This window comes from Haplochromis burtoni, unplaced genomic scaffold, assembly GCF_018398535.1.
Source record: "Haplochromis burtoni strain Fernald_Lab_line unplaced genomic scaffold, NCSU_Asbu1 Contig_79, whole genome shotgun sequence".
Lineage (NCBI taxonomy): Eukaryota > Metazoa > Chordata > Actinopteri > Cichliformes > Cichlidae > Haplochromis > Haplochromis burtoni.
The window spans coordinates 844,839-865,000 of record NW_024582440.1 but is presented as its reverse complement, the minus strand read 5'-3'; the positions used below and the strand labels follow the sequence as shown (position 1 = coordinate 865,000).

Genomic DNA, 20,162 nt, shown 5'->3' with positions numbered 1-20,162 from the left:
CCAAATGACATGTCAAATAATAATTTGCATAAGCTAAACAAACACCAAAGTCCATGTTGTATTAAACTCTAATTTCTGTTATAATCATTGCTGCTTATTGCCGTTTTTGAACAATGCAGATGCACAAAATACCTTTGTAACTGGCTAAGCTTGGTCACGTGTGGCACTTATATGGTTTAAAATTACGTGTAGGATATAAAGAAAAGCAAGCTACAATAATAGGAGAGCCCTGCCCTGTGTGTGTGTGTGTGTGTGTGTGTGTTCAGATTTGGGTTATTTATTGACTTATTTTGTCCCCTTATTAATAAACAGTATAATTTACACCTTGGAGTTTAGTAGCATTATGAACACTACTAAAATGTGGGGTTGCTTACAAATGTTTTAGTTTTTCGAAAAAAAAGACTTGTTTTTATCGAACAAAAAAGTTAAACATATTAGAATTATACTGTAAATGACAGTAAATAATCATATAAGCCTGAAAACACTTCTACATAGAGTCAGTGTCACTCTGGCCCTAATGCAGGTTTAGAAGATATAAATTTGGCTAGTCGAAAATCTGAGAATGGCCAAGGAAACGATAAAGATGGATAAGGAAAAGACACTGAGTAAAGGAATCTATGGCCTTTTCTTGTCAACTCTGCCCAGAAGGACAGCATCCTGGAGTCCCCCGCTATACTGCCGACACTGAGACTGATGCATGTAGGTACCATATAATGAAGCTGCCGGTTGAGGACCTTTGAGGCATCTGTTTTTCAGACTAGACTCTGATGTACTTCTCCTCTTGCTCAGCTGTGCTCCGGGACCTCCCACTTCTCTTTCTGTTCTTTGTTAGAGCCAGTTTTGCTGCTCTGTGAGGGGAGACGTGCATGCTGTTGAAGTCTTTAAGTTTTCCTTGGCAGTTTCCCACATGGAATAGCCTTCACTTCTTAGAACAAGAACACTCTAACGAGCTTCAGAGGAAAGTTTTTTATTTTTAAATGGGGCAATTTGAAACTATCATTGAACCCACAAGGCTGATGCTCCAGACACAGAACTAACCAATTCTCTACTAATCAGAAGAGTGCCAACCTAACTGTAAAAAGGTCTTGGTAATGATCAGTCAGCTTTACAATAAGTGACACAGCGTATCAACGGAGGACTAAAAGTAGCTGAAAATTAACCTCTGGAGCTATTCTAGTAAATATAATTAGTGATTGCAATGATTAATGATACTACATGCCATTATCTAAAATTTCTAAACAATTAAAAAGTTATTTTATGAGAATACAACGGTACACTACAGGGCCTCCTACACATTACACCTACAGGACCTGCTCAGCCATGGAAAACCATGCTATGAAGCTCCCAGTGCACAGTTTTTGTGCTGATGTTAATACCAGAGGAGGTTTGGAGCTCTGCAGTAACTGAGTTAACAGAGCTTTGATAGCACTGTGCGCCTCAGCACTCAGCAACCCAGATGTGGAACTTTATGTGAGCCGGCATTTTGCTGTACCAAACATCCACTTTGCATTAATATCATTTACATTTGATGGTGGAATTTCACAACTCATCGTTGCAACGGCGGAAACCTATTACAGTACCACTCTCTTCAGAGCAACCCACTGTTTCAAAAATATTTGTAAAGGCAGGCTGCATGGCTACACCAATTTGCATTTAATCACTAATTATTATGAAGTTATTATTAAGCTCTCACAGAGTGTCTTTTGTCCTGTCTCCCTCCCCAGCCCCTCTGAGCATGGCTCTGCCAGAGGTTTCTTCCTGTTAAAAGGGAGTTTTTCATGTGATTTTTAGGGTTTTCTCTCTATTATTATATTAACTTTCAATATAAAGCACCTTGAGGAAACTGTTATTGTGATTTGGTGCCATATAAATAAAACTGAATTGAACTGGATCCTCTGTGTTTCTGTTTATACACCTGTGACGAGGAGACTGAAATCACATGAATTCAAAGATTAAGAAATGTGGCCCAACACTTTTGTCCATATCGTGTGTCATCGTTAAAAACAGGGACATTTGTCAGCGACTACAAACTTTTGTAGTACATGGTCAGACACAAGGTTCCTGTTTTCAAACAAGCTGAGAGCCTTTTTTTCCTGACAGCCGGAGTCTTTTGGCAGTCAGCAGAATCATTCAACACGCAACTACCATAAGATCTTATGGCGCAACAAAGTCCTCGTTAAAGGCCTCTACTGAGTCTGCCCTACTTCTTTGTAGGTCATGGGCTTATTTATATATCCATCTCTGATTCAGTTTCTTGGATGCATGGTATACCAAATCCCATTTTTTCCCCAGAAAACATATGGAGACAAAAATAAAAATGACCACTATGAGACTTCTCTATAAGTTAGGGTCTCTCTAAATAAGATAAGAGAGATCTGTGTAGCATGCTATCAAGATCACCTGGTTTATAGATTCAAGAGTAGATATGCACAGTCTTTAGCACAGGTATAATTAATATATGTTCACATGACAATGAAATCATAACACATGGACCCAGACTTAAGCTCTGGAACATAGTACATGTAAACAAACCTATAGTGTGTTTTGCAAATGCTGAAAGAAAAATATCCAAAAAGTAAGTAGCATAAAATAATTAATATACTTCTTTTTGTTTTAGGTTAAAAGACAAAAATAAAAAAATAAATAAAAAAAAACATTTAATGTCTTTTCCTCTTATTTCTCATCTTTCTGTCCCTCCTGTTTGTCCACACAGCTGCTATTCCAAAGTGAAACCCTGCTGAAGGATTTTCAGGAATGTGTGCCAGGAGGCCTGGGACAACTAAATAAAGACAAAAATTAATGCTGTACCACTGAGAATACAATTTAAAGGAACACATGTACAGCTAGGATCACATCAGTTTGCTTCAGCTTGCAGTAACTAATGACACTTAGATCCATCGTAAGTGGTTCCTACTTTACTCAACAGGATGTTGGCAAAGAAAAATGTAACAATATAAGAAGCAGTTAGGCCATTAAAGAACTTTGGTACAGTTGGTACATATGGCACACCTTGAACTTACCATGGTTACTATAGCCCAGACGTTAAACTAAGGTGACTGTTGGTTGTTGGTGCCAGTGGGCTGGACTCAATATTATTACACAACCTCTAAGCTATGCAGACGAGCATCTCCAACAACACTTCAAACCTTGACGCAGATGGGCTTCAGCAGCAGAAAACTCCACCCGGTGCAACTCCTGTCAGCTAAGAATGGGAAACTGAGATTACAAAAAGCAAAATCACCAAAATTAGACAATAGCAGATTGGAAAAAGTGTTGCCTGGTCCGATGGGATGGTAGGATCAAAATGTTGCGTAAACAGCATGAAAGCATGGATCCATCCTCCCTTGTGTTAACAGTTCAGCCTGATGATGGTGGTGTAACGGTTGGAGATCTTTTCTTGGCGCACTTTGGGCCCCTTAGCCCCAACTGAGCATCATTTTAATGCCACAGTCTGAGTCCTGTTACTATGTCCATCCCTTTATGACCACAGTGTACCCACCTTCTGATGGTTGCTTCAGCAGGATTTGAACGCACCATGTCACAAAGTTCAAATCATCTCAGGCTGTTTTTTTGAACATGACTGCATTCAAATGCCCTCCACACTCACCAGATTGGGTATGTTGGAACAGAAGATTCAAATCATGGATGTTCTGAGTGATGCTATCACGTCAACATGGACCAAAATCTTTGTTTTCTTTGTTGAATCTACACCATGAAGAGTTAAGGCAGTCCAAGCGAATACAAGCAAGATGTACCTAATAATGTGGCTGGTGTAAAGCTTATTTTATCATCTTTGGCCAGTAAAAAAATACCTTCATATTAGTGATGTTTACAGGTGTAAACTTGAAAGATGTCTTTCAGGAATCTTTTATTTCTTGCTGTCACTTAGACTCAACAGCAGTGTTGCCAAACCTTTACGTCAAAAGAAAAGAAACCCATTAACAACATTGAGCTGCCAAGAAGTCCTTTATGCAAATTCTTCACTTGGAATAAATGCACAGCCTGTCTCGAAGTGTAGAATCCCATGAATAGTAAAGATGTTTTTTAAAAAGAAAGGGAAACAAAAGGATGCTATTAAATTATTAGTGCTTTATTGGTGATGCTTTGATGACTGCAAAGCTGAATTCTTCATGTATTAAATGAATCCCTGAACTAGGCAAAGATTTTGGCGATGAACTCTTTGAAGCGTTTAGCGTACTGCTCTGGATGAACAGTTGAGATCTCAGCTCCTGCCTACAAAACACAGACACACAGTCGATCAGAAATAAGTAGAAGCAGCCCTTTACACTTTGCAGAGCACTGATCTCTCACCCCGTGTTTGACAGCCTTGGCAGCGTGAGCGGCTTTCTTCTTGGTGTCGTACTGCGTCAGCACGTCAATCAGACCCATAAAATACACCTCCCTACGGGGCGCACCTACAAGGGAGCGATTCACAGTGTTTGGCGAGCGATATTGATCTGCGCATATGATCTTATCTTGTGCAGCACAGTGTGAGAGGAAGTTTCGGTGGGTGAAAAAGCGCAGGGCTCCTATCTCGGCTGTCGGGACTCACCCACAGCGCTCTGAATAGCGTACACATCCACATAAGGGTCGAAATCCCCGGGACCCATGGGTTTGAAGGAGTTCATGTAGCCGGTAATGCCTTCAGGGGAGGTGGAGTGGGGAGCAGGAGCAAGGCCATTTTCATCATCCTCTTCCTCCTCATCGGACAGCTCCATCTCCTCCTCCTCCTCCTCCATCTCGGCTCTTTCGACATCGTGGATACCGAGCAGCAGGCTGTAGTCCATGATCCTCATACGTACAAGAAACTGCAGTGAGAGAAATAATTACACACCAGAGACAAGAAACACAAAAATCCCCCACAAAAAGCAACGCCTCTCTTACCTCAGTGTCTCTGTTGAGCTTGTCCATTATTTTCTCCTTCTCTTCATCACTCACATAAACTTTCTGCATGTTATTCATAAAGTCCACATCCTTATAAGTGGGCAATTCCTTGACCTGAAAATACAGAAAGAATTACAATATTCATTCAACAGCATTTTTCTTTTCATCAAAACATTTGTAGCTCTTCCATTTTCATATGATTAAAGCCAAATAACATTTTCATAATTTTGTTTTCTGAATCAGTACAGATGGAAATATCAAAGGTTCCCGCAGCTCTGCAGCTAGTCAAACTTCCTCTATTAAACCAGATATTTCTTCATCTTTTTCTTTTTTATCTAGGTCAGCGTCGCTGGAGGCCAAACAGAGGGCTTCTGATGTTTAAAACAGCCTGTTGCTAAGTGATTTTTCTGTGGGAAGATTCAAGAAAGTCTAATCTTAAAATCACATTTGTCACAATGCGCAAACAATAACAGTTACACATAGGAAAATAATTCCGCACTCTGCCCTCAGGCGCACATTTCAAAGAGAAAAAAAATACATTTTTGGTTTGCAGTCTTAGATGTAGCCTGTCAAACCGGGGAGAGCAGCCAGAATACTAAACACGTCCACATCTTCAGACAGACTGTGGGGGCAGTAGCACACGTGCAGCCACTTCAGGTATGCTAAGTTTTTCTTTCTCACTTCAGCTTTTATCATTTTACTTGCAGTCGGTGATTGATGTAGCTATCAGTCCAAACGTCAGACAATGTTAGGCAATAATCAGATGGGTTTTTTTCACAGAAATGTTGCCTTTTAGTGGCGTATCATTATCATTATCATTATGTCATCATTACGCCAAGTACTGAACAACTGTTTGTTAATTTCAGGTTACACAAGTCTCAGTGAGCTAAAATCAAAGTTTAGGCTGAAAGACTCACAGTTTTTCAGGTAAAAGCTTTTTTGGAATCACCTTGTTGGTGCAGAAATGCTATGTTATGCCTGTCTCTGTTATTGTTTTCATAGATTCAACTAAAGAAATGGGAAGAAATTATATGTTTTTGTGACAGACTGCTATTAACAAAGATGTGTCTTATGTGTAGACACAACACTGGATCATCCCTTGGGTTAGGTGCATTTTTATGCTTGAATGATTCACAGGTCAATGTTAAGTAGCTTAACAAACAACAACAATATTCCTTTGAAAATGGGCAGGTACAAGGATTGGACTGAAAATGAATGAAAAAGCAGCCAATGTTCATAGAAAAATTTAAAAAGACCTTCAGAAAGCCTGGGCTGCTCAAGACTATTTCAAAGATCACAACAAAATCTGGTCCAGGAAGCAAAACGTGACAAAATCGAGGGCTTGAAACTTTTGCACAGTACCATATAAATAGGTTGTTGTATCCTGCTCATCATGGCAGATAATCATGTGAGCTGACTACAAGATAAATAAATAAATGCACCATATCAAAGATGCATACCTAAATAAACCGATGATACATTGTAATCTGCACACCAGCTATGAATTCAATCGCTGTGCAACAGGCAAAGCGCTTATTTTAATGGCTTACAAAGTCAACCTGGCACTATTAATTAATGGACTTGATGAACCCTAAAACTTTACTGTGTTTGGTCTTCAGGCAGTTTGAGCTATTTACTGAACCTCTTTTCTGGACCCCAACAGTTTTTCTTTTTGCCTCACTGAGATATTTCTACCATTTTTATTGGAGTGTCTCTTTTCTGAAAAAGAAAAGAGCAAAATATTGTAGAAAAATATTGTAGAAAATGTTAATGATTAAAAAAAAGCATTTTCAAAAGTTTCTGTGACTCAATATATGTCTTTCATTTAAACATATTAAAAAAGGACACCCGCAGTTTTACAAGGGAAGCACTGGTAAGGAGAAATTAGAAAGAAATTCTGAAAATGAATCCTATGGAAATATAGCTGCGTAATGGCTTCGACTGCTGTGGAGATGCTTTTTTTAAACGCAAAGGCCTCTCCGAGCTTGACGCGTGGAGTTGAAAGACCAGTGTTTATCAGTCAGGGTCAGCTGCTGTTTTTGACGTTTCGTGTTTATCTCTCTCTCTCTCACGAGTCTCCCAGCTTGATGTGAGCACAGAACTAAATCACTTCAAAAACTAAAGACCAGAAAGGCACTTGACTGGTTTTGGAAATAACCACCTCATAGATTATATATTTTTCCTTTTAGTGCAACACGCTGTGTATAATAATCGAGTGGAGCCGAGCTTTTTTTGACCATTTTCTTACTGGAGATGTTAGTGCAAGGTTATCATAATTAAAATTAACAAGCTCAAATGTATTCAGCCACTCTTTCATTGAGCCTGAGTCAGAAGACGTAAAAATAACCATCTGTAATAGATCACTGCCTCTTAAACACTCCACGGCCACACGTGTGCTTTATTTCCAGTAAAGACAAACGTCACTGGAACTCTTGTGGACAACAGACTGACTTTACCTGAATCTGATCTCACCTTTTCTTTAAAACTGGCTTCACGAGACACCAGTGAGCCCTGATGAAAGAGAAGAAAGTGACCGGTGTTACTGTTGAGCCAAAGATCCATATTTGCTCATTACTTTCAAAGCTATAACAGTCATTATCACTCATGTGTTCTCAGAGATGATACACGTGTGGCCATAAATCCAACAGTCTACTATTAATAAATGGTTTGGGGTGAAGCATAACTTCAATTCACAAGCATTTAACACTCTGTTTTTTAAACTATTATCTTTAAATGTTTTGGTAAGTTAAGCATTTCAATAGCTGATAAAAGTAATAAAACACTATCATATGAGATACACTGCCTCTGGAGGATTACCTTGAGGTCATACTTCCTGTGTACGTGAAGTCGGTGGCTGAACATGTTCCTCATTACTAACAGGTAGGTGTCCTCACTCTCCACAGTGACTCTGTACATGGCCAGGAACTGAGGGAGGAGCGTACTGCCGTGGCAGGTGACAATATGCTGGAAGAGACCATCAGTACATGGATTTTCAGTCATGAAGAGTAAACATCTGCACGTGAATATAATAAGTTGTGGTTAATGCTCTTCCTGAAGATCCTCCTGTGGCATCTGATCAGCACCGCAGATGTAATTTAGACTTGGAATAATTTACAGGACGAACTCCATTTGAAAACACTGCCTGCATTTCAAACAGATGGCTTCATTGTTATATGACTCTACAGCGTCGTTAAGACATTGCATAAGAGGTAAAGTATGATAACATAAAAGAGTTCCTAGTAAGATAAGGTTTTTCTTGTAACAGATATGATTCAACGCACGGGTAATATAAAGTCATTTCATAGCATCATAGCAAGAAATGCCAAGAAAGGCAGGGAGGATGTACAGTCCCAGCAAGTAAACGTGGATTTACACAATGCTCGACTTCATTTTTTAATCAGCTTTGTATTTTGAGACGTCTGTTATACCTCAAGTATGAAAACAGTTCATTGTGATGAGCAACAATAAGTGTCAAAGCCACTGAGCACAGCGTTGTCTGCATTGCATTTGTGCACTGGAGCGTCTACAAGTGAAACTGAGCTAATTCTGATGGACTTGGAGTTGGTAATATACTGAATGACATTTGTGTCAAACCTTTAATTAGGATGAAACAAATGGAGAATTAAAACTAAATTCATTTAATAAAATACTCTGTTAAAATCCATCAGTTTCTCCTGTGTCCTATTGTTAGAGTTGTCATATTGGTAAATCTATCACCTTACAAAGCTAGTTAACTGCTGTGAGATTTTCAGTCTGTATTGCGTGTTTAACCTCTTTGTATGAACAGTCTGATGTCATTAACTTATTAATAAATGTGGCTGATTCTGCCAACAACACCCCTTTCACGTGAACGTGGAATGAAAACCCTGGAGGAAACCGGCTTATCTTGACTGCCAGTGTTACAGTAAGTGAATCGACCCCCGGGTACGCTGAGGGAGCAAGGCATACCTGAATGCACTTAACATATGTCAGAACAATCAGACATCAAGTAAAAATGAAAGAAAACGAAAGTTAGGAAGATATGCTAAATATGGAGGCAAGAAGACTCAAATTAAATATGAAAACAGACTCATGGGGACATTGGAGGACAAAAACACAAGCACAGAAACTGAGGGGGGAAAAGATAAGGAGACAGCGAGGGAACAAAACACTCAAGAAATATCAAACTCAAAATAAGTTGGGGTTCTAAGCAAGAGCCCCAAACTCCAAAGAAACTGAACTGGGAACCAGAAGAAAGTTCAAGCTCTCATAAAAAGGCGTGTTTCACATGTCAAGTGATTCTTCTCACACAAATGATCCCTGTGACTGTTGCCTGCTCCAGTTAGAGCCATTATCAGATGATCATGATGTAAAGTGGTCATAAAACCTATAAAGAAATGAAAAAATATAACAGCGAAATGCAAAGTCATTTATCTTGGGATTTGGCAGAGTGGTGAAGTAAACGTTTTAATTTGAGTTAATATATTTATGTTACCACTAAGTGTGCGCTCAGCGCTGCTGTTGATGTCTAATATGGTGGCTGCACATTAGACCTCTGAAACTTTAAACTGGCAAGTGCAAATCACTTTAGTTTGTCAGCAGACCAACGTGAATCTGATTTAACTGATTGATAGGTGTTCATGGTGTGTGTTCAGTCTTCCTGCAGCTGCGGTTCAAACAGTGTAAAAGAGGCAGCAGATTAGAATCGGGCATAACAACATTTAAACATTTTCTGCATCACCAGAATAATATATACACACTCTAGTGGCACCGTTTTCACAGCTGTACATTTATAGACCCCATTATTAAGAGGTTTTAGTAAAGTAATAGTAGTAGGCTTAACAAGCTGCATATGAAACATATAGCTCCGGCAGAAAATCTATATCACACCTTAAAATGTTGTAAATTAAGCAATCATTAAAAAACATGCTGTTTTCAAACAGTGACCTGTTATCATGATGACTTATCCTGGTAAAAAGAGAGCCGCTTTCATGACACAGAAAACTCTGACTTTAAGGTCAAGACAGCTCACTAACCCCATAATCTTGCTTCACAGAACACCTCTATGAGCTCATATAGCACAACAAAAACAAACCCCTCCAAATTACTAGAATGATAAGAATGACCGGCTGAGTTTATGCACAGCATGTCTGAGCTGTCGATTATATACCTACACTGGCAGAGTACTGGCTCACATTAGCGTTGTGAACAAGCTAGAAACAATTCTAGTTTGTTTAACAGTAGCACTACACCTGTCCTAATCTACTGTGCTCACACAGCATACACAACTCTTGTGGTCAGCATCACTGCAACATTTAGATTTTAAATAGCATCTAAAATTTTCATCTTTCCCTGATGACTATCAGTAACAATCTTATTGCTCTATAAGCATTTATATATGATCTTAAACAGAGCCCCGCACTGTACCTGCTGACCTTATTCTAAGGTCTGTTGGACATAGACTAAGCCTCCGTTTGAATTGAGTTTTTATATGAATTATTTATTCTCAGATCATGAAACATCACAGGGACTGCAGATGAGAGAATAAGAATGAAAAATGCCCTTTAAACATTAATTTAATGAAATACTCAATTAATATCAATATCTTATTGCATTTTGATATGATAAATCTGTTAACCTACACAGTCAGTATGTTGCTGGCTTTCTTTTCAGGCTTCAGAAAGGCTAAGCGTTATTATTAACCAAAGTCCTTAACACATACAATTTTAATACGATATTACTCTTAAGTGCTTTTTCTCTTACATACCCTCATACTGCTTTGTCTGCAGCAGCTACGTTGCTTTCAGGCATATTACCTGTTTAACTTCTTCATATTTTTCCCATAGTATTCTCTCACCTTCCTGTGTAACATCAGCTGCTCTACTGCTCTAGTGCTAATGCCACCACTTTCATGTGACCAGAAAGGGGAAACCCTGGGTTAACTTAGCAAGATGATTACCAGCTACACGTGACCGCTTATCCTGATTGCCAGTGTTAGGGTAAGTGAATCCAGATAGCGCAAAGATATCCTGGGTCTGTGCAACTGGGTCTGTAGTATAAGTCTCTGATGGTGGTGCGTATTTGATTCTCTCTTGGTGATTTATGAGAAGGAAACATTTTGACAGGTCTGCGAAAAATCGTTATGCCTCAGAAGTAATATCTGTAGGAAGGAAATCATGTTGCACAGAATCTGTGGTCTACATCTGTGAGTCATCAGTGAATTTTTTTTTTTTTTGGTAGCCCCTCCTATATCAATTGATACCAGTGGTGCCAACTTCGGGCATGGCATTTTTATTGATTTTTTTGGCACCAGGGCCAGTGTCTTTTCAGTGGAAATGCATTAAAGTGATCTGAGATTAGGGAGTGACGTTCACTGACAGGCTCATGCAACAGTATCATGGCTTACTGCAAGCCCTTTTAAATGTCATTGGTAACATCAGTGCTCTTTCAACAACAACAACAACAACAAAAAGCTGTGCGAAGGCCTTTTGTGGCACCACAGAAAAGAAATACAGTACAAGCAAACAAACATCATGCTACTTGTTAATATGTCATGTGACTTAGCTTTCTCTGTTTGGTGTGTTATTTTTTTTGTATCTGTATAACCAGAAAAAGCTCTGACAGAATCATTCTTCAATGTGAATTATTTAATATGCTTCAATTTAAATGTAAAACTGGAGCCATGAAATTCTAACACTCGTGTCTCAGCTTTGATGCTGTAAAACCTTTACCATGGCAACCATGGTTAATGTAAAAAGGGCACATTTTATTCTTGTATAAAAACGACACAAGGAAAGAGAAAAGACTGGTAGATGTGTGCATGTACAAAAGGATTGCAACCATGCACACACTAGAAATACTATGTTCTTAGTTCAGTTCAATTCAATTCATTTTATTTAGCTCCAAATCGCAGCAACAGTCACATCAAGGCGCTTCATACTAAAAGGTAAAAGAGTAAAAGAGAGAAAACCGCAACAATCAGATGACCCCACGTGAGCAAGCATATGGTGACAGTGGGAAGGAAAAACTCCCTTTTAACAGGAAAAAACTTGCAGCAGAACCAGGAGAGGCAGCCATCAGCTGCAACCGGTTAGGGGTGAGGAGAGGGAGACACAGCAAAAGACACACTGTGTAAGAGAGCCAGGGATGAATAATAACTAATGATTAAATGCAAAGTGGTGAAAAACCACAGACAGTGAAAAGAGGTGAAGAAGAAACACTCAGTGCACTATGGGAAGAGCCCAGCAGCTTAGCCCTAAATGCAGGGTAACTAAGAGAGGATTCTGGGTCACCTGATCCAGCCCTAACTATAACCTTTATCAGAAAGTATAGTTTTGAGCCTTATTGTAAAAGCAGAGAGAGTGCCTCTCTCCAGTATCCAAACTGGGAGCTGGTTCCACAGAAAAGGGGCCTGAAAGCTGGAGTCTCCAATTTTAAAATTGAACCTACTCTCTGACCTTTAAAGGACATATAAACTTGTGTCAGTCCTACCTGGTGATATGCAGAGAGCGCATTATGCATTTCTGCAACCTCCTCACTGGAAATTTCTTTTATAACCAAAGTGCGGTCGTACGACGTCAGCAGCAGGCCCGCATATTTCCCTTCGTCGTGTCTGAGAGGAGGACTCCGAGCCAGAGAAACCTGCCGGTGAGTGAGAGAACAGCATCATGAGATCAGAAGGAGAAGCCTCCTGCCCTGGGAAACCTTTCACATTTTAAAGTGTTGAAACAAATGCAAATATCTTACATATACCAGAAATGTAATGCTGCGCAGCATCGGACCATAAAAAGCTTTGTTTTAACATGCTTCTTGCATTGCTCTGAATGCAGGTCTGCAGTAAGCTAATGTGACTTTTATCAGCAACAATATGTTTCCCGTAATTGTGTGCTAAGCAAATGTGCACTTCCCAGACTGGAGGATGGCTGTGTGCCACCTGGCGCATGCAAAATACGACACAAAGAAATGCAAATGTAGAAGCGAGCAGATCAATACGCACATAAAAGTTCATGGTTTCGATCAAAGGAAAACACACAGAGCCTTGGATGTTCTCTGCTTGTGCGAGTCTATGTTTTTTTCTAATGGCCTCTACATTTTTGTGAAACGATAGATTTTTATCCATATTTCTATTTTAGTGCACAATGAAACGCAGACTTGCTGTGAATCATACCTGGAAATCTTGATCCTCAATGCCAAAGCGCTCTCGCAGGTTTCTGAACACTTGAGGACAGTACTCTTTGAATTTAAACTGTCCTGGAAGAGTCTCCCTGAGGAATAATAACAATAACGCATAGATTTAGTGTGCAGCAACACTTTACAAAAGATCTATGCTCGTGACTATTAGCTGACTGAATTATATTAGGGATCCTGCTGCTTAACAGCTTCCAGATCAAAACAAGTTCAGAGAAATCTCACTACAGTAACGGCACTTTAACCTTGGGAAAATATTTTATTGGTCCTCAAACCTCTGTTCATAAGTCTTTACTGAACCCGGATTCCTGAATGGATTAAAGGATTATTGAAAGCCTTTCACTTTTCTAGACTCAGTGCTTATAGAAACTGAACCTAACAACAGACACTGTATAGGACAGCTTTTATAAATGATTATTATACTGTAGCACACTCTGACTGACACTCTTCCACCACTATTTCAGATAAATCCATCAAGCTAACCTTTTTTTGCCTTTTAAATTATGTTGCACAGCAAGTAAAAAAAAAACACAAGTTAATGCTGCACTTCTAACTTTAGCCCATAACATCATTCTTTCTCTTTCGAGACAATATTGCACTGCGCTCATTACTGTAGCTATAGTGTTGGTGAAGAAAAACACCGTTGCTCTCTAAAGGGGTCTGGATATTCTGATAAGCAGAGACAATAACACCGAGAAATAAATCCTGAGAGGAACAAAAATCTGTGCAGTTTACAGGAAGCAAAACGAGGCTCCTGCAATCATGCAGACAGAGCTGAGTAGAGCCTATGAGCAGAGCACAGTACTTATTGAAGAGGTGGTTGTTGACTTTGATCTTGGTGCTGGCTTTGAAGTCGTCTGGGAGCAGCATGACAGGTACGGGCACCTGGCTCAGGTCATTAATCTGCGCATGATCAGTGGATAAATAGTTAATAATGAACATTTTCATACCCAGGCAGACAGAAGTGCACATTAAACGGCCTTATAGCTACCGAATGATTGACTCCCCACATCAGCACGCTCAACACGGGGTCACTGGCTCGGAAAACCTTCACTTTCTGTTGAACAAAGTGTTTCTTCTTCGTCTTCCTTTTTGGCGCCAGAGTGTTCAGAGGGTTGGAGGTAGCACTGGGAGAAGACATTTTCAGGCAGGTATCCGCGTCTCCGTCTGTGGACAGGCGTTTTGTTGTCTCTGTATGTAAAGTAGGCTAAAGTCCGCCCTGCAGCAGCCTATTAGCGCTTTGATCCAACACCCTGCGAGCCCAGCGCCTTTTGGTCCTTCAGTCCAGCAACGAACAGGTGCAGAGCCTCCCCCAACACGGGCTGAGCCTTCATCATCTTATTTTGTGGCTCCTTTTTAAGCTTTGTTAATTTGACATGCTGTCACATTAATGATCATTTTCGTGCAGGCTTGCTTACAGGCAGAACTGCAGTAATTACATCTAAATTACCAGTGCTGTACGATTCTGCAAAGTTTGGTATCCATCCGATACCAAGTAAATAAAGGGCTAGTATTGCCGATACCAATGTCGATACTGAAACTTTTAACTTGTATCTAGGGGAGAGAAGTGTATTTTTTAATGTGGTTTCTTCTGGAGACCTGGAATCTATAGAAACAAAGTATCCATCATATTCTGCTGGCCCACCTCTATTATTACAGCTCTTAGTGGTGATTTGTTAATTATAGTTAATTTCATAATTATAATTATATATATGTATATATATATTTGTGGTTATTATATATTAATATTTATATATATATATATATATATATTATATAATATATATATTATATATAAATTTAGTATATTTGTTTGTTTGTTTGTGACCTTTAAAATGTAGCAAATTTATGTTTATAATAGCACATGCTGTGAGGGAAATGTGTTTTGTTTCCATTTACTTAAATAATTTTAAATTGCATCAGTTTTTTGTTTGTTTGTTTTTTTTATTCAAAAATACTCTAAAGAAGAATATATGCATTTTGTATTCACGTGTTGATGTCATTCATCTATCTTACTCAGTGCGGTGTGGTCAGGCTCATCAGAATATTTTATCATAAATAAATATAATAGTGAGAAACTGATGTAGAATTCAGTGGGTCATGCTGAGCCTGTGCCACTTTGTTAGATACACCTGTACGTGTAAATATGTCATGGCATTACCATGGCATTTGAGCGTGTAGACATGGCCTGTATGACCTGCAGAAGTTCAAACTGAGCAGAATGGGGAAGAAAGATGATTTAAGGGACTTGAACATTTGCATGGTTGCTGGTGCTGGACAGGCTAGTCTGGTTATTTCAGAAGCTGCTGATCTACTGATATTTTCCCAAACAAGGTTTACAGAGAATAGTTTTGAATGGCTGTTATCTGGGTGAAAATGCTTTATCTACTTCAGAGGTCAGAGGAGAATGGCCATACTCCCTTTAGGACGTCAGGGCAGATGGCATGGATACCCAACTTTGTGAACACGATAACTCGAGAACGAAGTGATGGTACTTTCAGATTGGTACAATATGTGGGTCTACTAAAAATCTTGGACAAGTTTGAATATTAGTGACCTCAGCTTCAGTGATCTCTGCTGTGACATTCAGGTGATAGTGTCAGAATAAACAACATGAAAGCACGTATCCAAGATGCCGTGGATCAGCACTTCAGGCTGCTGGTGGTGTAATGGTGTAAGGGATATTTTCTTGGCACACTTTAGGCCCATTAGGCCCAATGGAGCATTGTTTAAATGCCACAGTCTGATTAATGTCGCTGACCATGCCCATCCATTTATGACCACAGAGCCATCTTCTGATTCCTGCTTACAGCAGCATAGTGCATCATGTCATTGAACATGACAATGAGTTCACAGTTGCTCAAATGGCCTCCTCCACATTCACCAGATCTGAAGCCAATAGAGCACCTTTGGGATGTTGTGGACCAGGAGAGTTTCATCATGTGCAGCTGACAATTCTGCAAAAACTGTGTGATGCTGTCACATCAATATAGACCAAAATATCTGAGAAATGTTTCCAGCACCTTGTTGAATCTATGCCTTACAGAATTAAGGCAGTCCTGAACTCAAAAGGGGACCCAACCCAGTACCAAAGAAGTGTACCTAATAAAGTGGCCAGTTTGTGTGGATGATATTATTTGAACTGCATAAGAGGTTAAATGTTGGTTTGTGATGAACAATTTTTAAGTAAATTAATTATCTTGATAGTAGGTATACTTAAAGTGCTCATGATGCACATGCAGAAGTGCCCTGTTCACAGTCATATACACTGTCTCATTCATGCATGAGCATTGTGGGGCCAGTGCAACCCTATGCTTCCTGCTTGGTTGTTAACCACTAAGACTTGTAACACAGTACTTTCTGGTGCAAATTACAGTGGGAGCTGTAATTTTTACACTTCACAAAACCACCAGGTGGACCGTATTGGACCATTCCACGGGCCAGTTCGGGCCTCCAGACCACATGTTTGACACCCTTGTTGCAGCAAATCATAATATTCTTTCTATTGTGGTTGCAGGAACCACTAGACTAAAGAGCTGAGACTTCCTGTTTAAAGGGCCAGATAAATTTAAAAACTAAAACATGTTTTATTTTAAAAATCTTTAATATAATAACCAATAAAAATCTTACATTTATTTTTGTAATACTGTGTTTCGCCGTATATCAGTCTTGAAAATTAAAAATGCCCCCAAGTCCTTAATCACTAATGGCGCTATCAGTGTTAACATAAATAGAATATCATATCCAAAGTAACATAAATAGGATTACATGTTGAGATATTTTACAGCATTGATAGTTGTACAATTACAGTGGTTTCAAAGTTTAAAAAAATATGGAAAATATATATAAATACACTGAAAAGATACAAAAACAAATAAAAAAAAAAAGACAGACCATATTTTCTAAACTTATTGTTTGGATTGAGAAATTTATGAAGTTAAATGACCTTAAATAACTGCTTTTGTGGGTTCGACTGGGTGCAAAATGGGGGAAAAAAGACTTTCTTCTGAGCTGATTAGAGAGGAAGAGGAGAAAAAGGGACTAAAAGCTGGCATACACCAGTGTGCAGGACTCATTCCTAATAACAAAGTGTTTCGGGATAAAATTATTTTGTTTTTCTCCACTTTGAGAATATAATTGAACCCACTGAGGCTGATTCCTCAGACACTCACCTAACCAAATTTATTGCTTCTTTAATCAGCCCTGGAGGTTTTAGCTATAATTGGAAAAGAGTTTTTTTCTAGTGATCAGTCAGTCTATAAAATTCTAAACTTGCATTAATAACACGATGTGCCACTGGTGGATGCCGAAAATGTGCCTCTCTATGCTTACATAGATATTCTTTTCAAGAAAAAAAATCATAACTGATTTATGGTTAATCAATCCAATAATCAATAGCTGTCATTTACAATACTTAGAATCAGTTTCATGTTAGGATGAAAACAAATGGGGTTTCCCTTCAAAAGCAAACAGCATTTTTAAATGGCCGCGTGTTATGAGGGTTAACGTGAAAGGACATCAAACCAATAAAGTTTTAATGTGTTCAGCAGAGGGCGCATGGACACTAAAGTTTCACCTGATTGTTAAACAGCCTTGTAATAGCGATGTCCTTCTCTCTGCTGGCGCACAGACACATAAGAGGCACTGTGTTCGGTCCCTTTACTGGTCTGGTGTGCCTTCATCGTAATCTCACACAGGGACTGAAACTTCAGCCTCCTCGTTGCATTTAACAGCTCAGACCACCCTTCTGTTTAGTGTTTGTAGACAGGGGCATGCCGTTCTTGTCAACGCACCAACACTTTCCTCGCCGCCGCCCACCTCGAGATGACCAACACTGCCGAAAACACAACAGACATAGTAAAGAGTTAAATGCAAAGATGTCTGGTCTCTATAGAGTCAATGTGAGATCAGCCCTTTTTCCTATAAATCATCTAATTTGGAGACTCACCTGCTTCTTTCTGAAGAAACCACGCTTGTCACAGTTGGGCATGTAGATATCATGGTTTGACGTAAATAAATGGGCATTAAGACCTTCGATGATTGTCGTTAGCAGCTGACGGCATGGAGCCTGAGAGAAGGAAGAGAGTTAACCAGATATATGTAATGCCTACTTTAATTCACTGTCAGGAATGTGCTCTTTTTGTTTTGTTTTTTAAACATAGATATACAGTACAGGATGAGCGTTTTTACCTCATCTGGATCCTCAGTAGGTGTACTTTCTAGTGTATGAAAGCAAATAAAAACAAACAAGAACATCAGTTTTTAAAATTTTAGCGTTTATGCCATTAAATTGAGGAAGATTTCACACATTTTGAGATCTTTTGCTTGGTAACACATGTTGATTTCTCTAGTCATACTCCAATTTCCATTATAACATGATAATAACCTGAAAAGCAGTGAGTTAAAAGCATTTAACTTTCAAGATAAATGTGATATTTAAGATTGTATCTCAGCCAACAACAGCAAAATAATAATAATAAGTATTCAATTACTCCTAAATCCATAATGTTTCTCTCTCACTGATTAAATCATAGCTTCTCCCAAAAAAGTAAGCTGAAACTTACCAGCAACATGGACCGGTTTAGTCGGGCTGGTGCTACTGGCATTACTGCAGACTCCTCTGCCTTCCAGCAGGGCACGCAGGGGCTTTGGCTCATCGTCTGGAGGTGCACAACGCAGACCGTGGGCGCAGCTCAGAGTGTAGACGCCACACGGCTCTCCAAGAGCCAAAGTTGTGGCATTTACCTCTACAGACGGCTGCCTCTGTGAGTGCTTTCCTCTGCAGGTAGGACATCCTCTGGACGGTGTGGTCAGTGGGCTTGAACAAGCCAGCTGCAGGAGGACCAGCACCAGGATGTTTAAACACAGCAACATCTTACACTAAAAGTTGTCTGCTAATAAATGGTTCCAGTGCAGCCTCGTAGCAGTAATAAACGGTTCCAAGATTCCCTTTTCTAACTCTGTTCCCAGTTTTGGATAATTTGCTCCAGCTGAGAGCAGCAAGTGATAATGCAGCTGACAGACGCCACTGACAGCAGCTTTTAAAGAGGAAAGGTATGGGAGGGATACGTGATGGAGAATGTTAGCTTTCCTCTCATTTCCACACAGCTGAGCACACCCCATTTGACTTGTCTCTGACACATGCACGTGCTCACGCACGCTCATGCCATTTGTTGCCTGTCATGCCACTGGATAGCTATGTTTCCTACATTGACATAAATCACAAGTGATGCTGCGTTTGCTACACCATTGCTCTGCCTTTTCCCCACTTAGAGGATCATTTATCATCGTCATATTTTTACGGAGGTGCTGCTTTATTATGGCCAGTCAATCATGGTAGGGCTAAAAGATGAAAAAGACACTTTATTTTCTGCAGCATAAATTTAGTTTCATTACACCACGGTTTTCAATGGCATTCAAATCTCTAGCAGAATTTAATATTAAAATGATTTGAATATAAAAAAATAAGTAAAAATAGTTAAAACAAGGAATAAATCTGGCTTTATAGCCTCAAAAACACTCCAAATAATAGAAGTTTTTCTCTGTTAACAACAGTAAAAGCATTTTGGCACTCCAACACCTCCAACCTTTTTATTGATATTGTCACTACTTTTTTTTTTAAACGCTATCTGCTAAATCGACAGTGTGTTCTCAGAGTGTGTTTACAGATTCTCAGGGCTGAAGCTGACACTGATTGACACCGGAAGGTTGAAGGAGTGCCGCTGAAGGCAAGATGACTAAGACATCAATAGCCACAAGCTAAAAGTCCCGCCCTGTAAATTCCGCATTTGTGAATCACAAACACATGAAATTAAAGGACAGGATCAAAGTATTTTGCCATAAAATTGATACGTTTAATATCTCATGGTTGCTAGGACTTGTAGGTTTCTGCTTTCATTTTCCCCACCAGAAGCAAACTTACTCTTAAGTTCAGTGTTTATGTCAATTTTTTTCCATGCCGGTTTATACAATTGTAAACCAGCTCGCAAACTGAGGTTCAACTTCATAAGAAGCTGTGAGGGGGATGCAGTGTTTTGCTTGAAATTTCAAAATCAAGAAAATAATCCAAAAAAGAGATAAATAAGGTACTTTCAGCTGCTCCCTTATTTCCC

The 20,162-nt window shown here is 39.3% G+C and overlaps 2 protein-coding genes across 2 annotated transcripts; both read right to left on the bottom strand.

Annotated features, from left to right (window-relative positions):
* Window positions 1-3,851: 3,851 nt before the first annotated feature.
* On the bottom strand, window positions 3,852-14,312 carry LOC102301919 (phosphatidylinositol 5-phosphate 4-kinase type-2 gamma). Its single transcript, XM_005924812.3, has 10 exons — window positions 14,042-14,312; window positions 13,856-13,953; window positions 13,031-13,127; window positions 12,355-12,504; window positions 7,702-7,848; window positions 7,357-7,395; window positions 4,885-4,998; window positions 4,553-4,808; window positions 4,312-4,415; window positions 3,852-4,233 (listed from the first exon to the last, which is right to left on the bottom strand). The coding sequence occupies exons 1-10, from the start codon at window positions 14,189-14,191 to the stop codon at window positions 4,153-4,155; spliced, it is 1,236 nt and encodes a 411-aa protein (XP_005924874.1). The 5' UTR covers window positions 14,192-14,312; the 3' UTR covers window positions 3,852-4,152.
* A 2,376-nt stretch (window positions 14,313-16,688) lies between these two features.
* Window positions 16,689-19,096, bottom strand: LOC102302624 (insulin-like growth factor-binding protein 3). The gene is made up of 4 exons (XM_005924815.3): window positions 18,615-19,096; window positions 18,241-18,269; window positions 17,999-18,118; window positions 16,689-17,884 (listed from the first exon to the last, which is right to left on the bottom strand). Exons 1-4 carry the CDS (start codon window positions 18,922-18,924, stop codon window positions 17,777-17,779), a joined length of 567 nt encoding a protein of 188 aa, XP_005924877.1. The 5' UTR covers window positions 18,925-19,096; the 3' UTR covers window positions 16,689-17,776.
* Window positions 19,097-20,162: the final 1,066 nt, after the last annotated feature.

Excerpts from the sequence above, each read along its gene's own strand:
- LOC102301919 (XM_005924812.3), bottom strand. The coding sequence starts at position 14,191 with ATGTCTTCTCCCAGTGCTACCTCCAACCCTCTGAACACTCTGGCGCCA. Across the intron at positions 12,505-13,030 it reads TTGAGGATCAAGATTTCCAG|GTTTCTCTGGCTCGGAGTCC; the intron begins GTATGATTCACA and ends ACTCACCGGCAG. Across the intron at positions 7,849-12,354 it reads CGCTCTCTGCATATCACCAG|CATATTGTCACCTGCCACGG; the intron begins GTAGGACTGACA and ends GGTCTCTTCCAG.
- LOC102302624 (XM_005924815.3), bottom strand. The coding sequence starts at position 18,924 with ATGTTGCTGTGTTTAAACATCCTGGTGCTGGTCCTCCTGCAGCTGGCT. Across the intron at positions 18,270-18,614 it reads TAAACCGGTCCATGTTGCTG|AAAGTACACCTACTGAGGAT; the intron begins GTAAGTTTCAGC and ends TTCATACACTAG. Across the intron at positions 17,885-17,998 it reads GTTTCTTCAGAAAGAAGCAG|TGTTGGTCATCTCGAGGTGG; the intron begins GTGAGTCTCCAA and ends TGTTTTCGGCAG.